Consider the following 4,885-nt stretch of genomic DNA (forward strand, 5'->3'; position numbering starts at 1 on the left):
TTTCTGCTGTGTTGATTTTTGTGGCCTTTTTTATCCATAAAAATCGAAAAAACACAGAAAAACATCCCACTGATTCAGCCACAGACATCGCAGTGTTTCTGTAGAAATAAAGAAGTTAATGTAACATCATCATTTCTTTAATATATCCCATTTTGAGGGGAAAGGAATGACTTCATATGATATTTAAATATCATATGATTAAAGATTTCAGACTCTTTTGTGTCATTATGCAAGCATTAAAAAAATCAGATGTTGCATAGCAAAAAACCTAACATGCATTTACTGACATAAATATAAATACAAAAAACAATTTGTGAATACAATTAACATAGTAGCCAGTGCATGCATATACCTGAGTATTGTGAACACATGCTGCTGAGCAGTACCATAGGCCTTTACACGAGCTTTTACATATAAAATGTACAGAATGAAGTTTGTCCTGAAGGATAAGATGTAGATGTAGCTTTCTACTCGTATTTCCCAGTGTCTATATTACTCTAGGGTCTAAAATAAAGTGCATATCAAGGTTAGTGTCAGTAATGCACTCATGCACTTGACCCTGCAAATCCAGAGAACATGCTGCAAATCACTGCAAACACAGTCATAAATTAAACTACATTCAGTATCAGGAATCAGCTGAACAAAGTCCTGCATGTAGAACAAAGAAGCTGAGTGTCACTCTGGACATTAACTTTCTTTATCTACAGTTTATAACACGAAAACTCAAATTAAAGTTAAACTTTAACTTGCACAGCTCCTAACGAGCGCGTAAGTGTCCATGAAAAAAAGATGGATATATGATCCAGGGGAAGTGTGGGGATTTTTTTTCAATTTTTTAAAAAAGTCTAATGTTTCAGCAGCTAAAATAAATCATATGTTGTAAAAAAAAAAAAAATCCCCTGGTCGGAGGTGATCCCGTGAACACCAGCTCAGCGGAAGAGCAGATCGTTCCTATATCAAGTTTTGTTGAACACAATCCTGTTGGCAGCACATTCACCTCATCAAGTGTCCTGTTCACTGTTAAACTCACATTTAACTCAAACTAATGAGATCTACGATGAATCCTCTGATATCTGATTTTATACAGACCAGAATGGCTTGGGTTACCGAAATATATGGTTTGGTCAAGGCTTCGTTTAAACACAAGAAGAAGAAATGACAAGTGAAATAAATGCGTTTTCTCTTTAATGTCAACGAAAAAACATGAAAAAAAGGAATAGTTTTTATGTCAATTGTCACTATTATTGTTCCACAGATTTTTACTGCTTACAATAGAACATTTACTGTAATTAGTGACTTTTCACCTTTAGCCCTTTACTCTCATACTGCACAGTCAATCCTACTGTTAAAACAATAAAAAAAAAAAATATGTAAAACTCTAAATAAAAATGCAACACAGTGCACATTCATGAAGTACTGATTGTTAATAATTCTCAGGATTAATGACTTCAGGTGTGTGTCTGAGCCCAATATCATGCATGTGCGACAACATACTGAATGAACGACTTCATCTATAAAAGAATTTTAAAAAACACATTAAGTTTGCTATTTGCTCCACTGAAAAACCTCTGAACGAGAGTGTCAGGCAGTCCAAAAGATGGTGTTTTTCTTTTTTTCTTTTCTTTATTATTATTTAAAGAAAAGGGAAAATTCATTTATTAATAAATTTTTGATACTTGGAAAAAAACTGAAGATAATGCTTTTCTTGGACTTTTGCTGGGGTGGGTGGTTCTAAAGAGCCAGGGCCCACCTGCGGTAGGTGGAGTATCAGGTCACAGCTGTGTATAAATCCACAGACACACCGTGGAAATGCTGTTGGTGGTTCTGTGTGTATCCAGAAAGGTGTAGTTATACCTACTGCACTGTCACAGATTTTGGTTTCTGTAAAATCTGTAGCTGATTTACAGAAACAAAACAGGAGACATCGCTGGTAAAAACATTTGGATTGATTCAGAGAGTGCCTCCGTTGCACCTAATTTCTTAATAAAAGTGCGACTTTCTGTGTGCACACAGAAAATGCTGAACACCAAACACACAGTCTCTGTGGCTGTGCTGCTGAGCGTCATCACAGCATCTCAAGGTAATATTATTCACTTATTATTCACAACTAAACAGCTTCTATTTGTTCTCAGTGAGCAAACCGCAAACAGCCTGCTGCTGCTAGAAGCTGCAGAGTCTCTGTAACACAGTTGGCATACTTTGGTGTTTTCACTTAGCTGTGATTTAATTTTTAATGCTCTTTAAGATCAGTTAGATTCGAGAAATGATTAATGGACTTTGTAACGGATTTGGTTTAAAATGTTATTTTTATTATCTATTATTCTTAGTTTTTTAATGTAACCAAAAGGAAAAAAAGAGATGTTTGACATGTTTTGATGACACTTTACTGTATATTTCTGCAGTATTGAACTTTGGTTTTAGCAGGCTGCTCAGCAGCCCACTGCAGCTCAGAGTTTTGAACTGCTTCTTAATGTCTTTGGTTCCTTCCAACAGTGAGCCAATAAAGCAAGCAACAGAGCAGAGCACAGCAGTGTCTCTGTAGCTCACTTTGACTCTTTTTAACCTATCTACCTTTTGTTGTTTTCATTCTATCAGACCACAAAATCATCCCAGCTGAATCTGGACAGAACATCACTCTGACATGTCGAGCTTCAAACACCTCCATCGTAGCTGTAGAGTGGAGCAAATCCAACATGAAGACAGATTATGTCCTTTTAAGCCGTGATGGTCACTTTGACCTTCACAACCAGCATCCATCTTTTAAGGACCGGGTGGATCTGCAGGACAGACAGATGAAGGATGGAGACGTGTCTTTGATTCTGAACAATGTTACAGTTAATGACACTGGAACATACGAATGTCGTGTCTTCATGGAGGAAACACACTTGTGGAAATCCATCAGCACCATTAACCTGAGTGTTATTGTTCCTACAGGTGAGTGAGTAGAGCTGAGTGTGTGTGTGATCCAAAGTGAAGCTGCTTCTTAGTTTTTGATCTTGTTGATGAGACTGTAGTAAACAGCTGACACCTCACACCTGTGTCTCACCTGCAGGTTCACCAGGAGCACTCGTAGAGGGTCGATCTGTTGGAGGAATTATTGGTCTGTCAGTTTCAGCTGTGATGATTTTTGTGGCCTTTGTTATCTATAAAAATTTAGAAAAAATAAAAAAATATTCCTTGTTAATTCTTGTCATAAACGGACACAACACTGTCCATTTATTACAAGAATTAACAAGGGTCATGTAAGGTCGCCAGTGGTTTAATATCCCATCCCCTTTCCCCTACTTTCATCCCTCTCCTTGAATTGCCACCTTATCGTGGTGGAGGGGTTTGTGAGCTCAGACGATCCTGGGAGCTGAGTTGTCTGGAGCATTCAGCTCCTGGTAGGGTCTCCCATGACAAACAGGTCCCAGGTGATGAGCCAGACTAAGAGCAATTCATGTGCACTGCAGCATTTATCAGTATGTAAATGCTTCTTTTGTTATGTGGTTTTGTTTTTTGTTGTGAAAGAAATGTGCAGAAAGCAATTATTTTTTATTTTTTACTGTCTTTTAACAAAAAGATATTTTAAATAAAATGGTGAAAAAGTCTTACATGTGTTTGTTCTTTTGAACTCTTCGGTATAACACTAGAAATCATATCACCAATATTTCAGGATTCAGTATTTCAGACTCGTTATTGTGATTATGCAAGCACAACAAGATTAAAGCATAAAAACTTAAGTAACACATATAAAGCTAATAATATAACATAATATGAAGGTCAGTGCCATGTCAGTAATGCACTTATAAAGTACCAATTGACCATGCATATCCAGAGAGCTACACATAGTATCCGGTATCAGCTGGACAAAGTCCTGTTTGCAGAACATGTTTGTCAAAAAAAATAAATAAATAAATAACTATAAATATAAAATATAAAACTGCAAAAATTATGTACAAAGCCAGATACAATATGTTACCAGAAAATGTACAGAGGATGTTTTTTTGACAGAGAGGGGGACTATGAATTGAGGGGAAAATTAAATTTGAAGACTCTTAAAGCACGGACAAAGGTTATGTATTACCATTTGTGGGGTAAAACTGTGGAACAGTTTTCCTGTGGACTACAGCAATGTTCAAGCATTAGTCAGGTCATTAAGATGTTTCGAAAACTGCTTTTGGAAGAATATAAAACTGATAAAGTTGATGACCGATTGTATATATAACTATGCTAAATTGTATCTAAATTATATCTGTCACTGTAGCTATGTTTATACATGTCCTTCATTCCTTGTTTATTTTGTGGGGTAAGTGATGATGGTAGTTAGGGGTAACAATAAATAGTGTGCCTCAACAGAATGTTGAACATGGGGTAGGGATTAATAACTATGTATATAATTCTTCCTACTCCATTTCAGACTTAACGATCCAATAACAATATGTTTTAGCCACTTTGTTTTATGGCTAATAGGGTTTATACTTATTTATATTTTTCAATAGAAGTGAGTGTAATAGTCAATCAAGCCTATTTCTAGTATTCAGACACCACCAGGTGAACACTCCACTGCAGAGATTTTCTGGGTACCTCTGCTCTTTGATTATATTCACCCATATGGAAAAGAAATAGAAAAAACTTATAAAACACTTGCATAAGATGTGGCCTACTTTATACACTGAATCATATATGGGTTATATGATTTACTCATGAAAGTGGCCACTTTCTCATTACTTTCACATATTGTTTCAGTAAGTATCCAAAACATACAAGTTTCATTTATATAATTTTAAAGGGATCTTATATCTGTTTTCACTCTTGTATGCTTTTCATACAAGTTTCACACAAGACAGATACAAACTTTATAAGATTTATATATATCTTTTCCATATGGGCAGTAACAGTATCT

At 35.8% G+C, this 4,885-nt stretch overlaps 1 protein-coding gene across 1 annotated transcript; it reads left to right on the forward strand.

Annotated features, from left to right (window-relative positions):
* Nucleotides 1-1,829: 1,829 nt before the first annotated feature.
* Nucleotides 1,830-3,440, forward strand: LOC102082783 (selection and upkeep of intraepithelial T-cells protein 1-like). Its single transcript, XM_005465448.3, has 3 exons — nt 1,830-2,080; nt 2,596-2,934; nt 3,053-3,440. The coding sequence occupies exons 1-3, from the start codon at nt 2,017-2,019 to the stop codon at nt 3,244-3,246; spliced, it is 597 nt and encodes a 198-aa protein (XP_005465505.1). The 5' UTR covers nt 1,830-2,016; the 3' UTR covers nt 3,247-3,440.
* Nucleotides 3,441-4,885: the final 1,445 nt, after the last annotated feature.

The sequence above is a fragment of the Oreochromis niloticus genome, linkage group LG3 (genome assembly GCF_001858045.2).
Source record: "Oreochromis niloticus isolate F11D_XX linkage group LG3, O_niloticus_UMD_NMBU, whole genome shotgun sequence".
NCBI lineage: Eukaryota > Metazoa > Chordata > Actinopteri > Cichliformes > Cichlidae > Oreochromis > Oreochromis niloticus.

Bases quoted from the DNA above. Each gene is read 5' to 3' on its own strand.
- LOC102082783 (XM_005465448.3), top strand. From the start codon at position 2,017: ATGCTGAACACCAAACACACAGTCTCTGTGGCTGTGCTGCTGAGCGTC. The intron at 2,081-2,595 runs GTAATATTATTC...TCATTCTATCAG, and splicing joins CGTCATCACAGCATCTCAAG to ACCACAAAATCATCCCAGCT. The intron at 2,935-3,052 runs GTGAGTGAGTAG...TCTCACCTGCAG, and splicing joins GAGTGTTATTGTTCCTACAG to GTTCACCAGGAGCACTCGTA.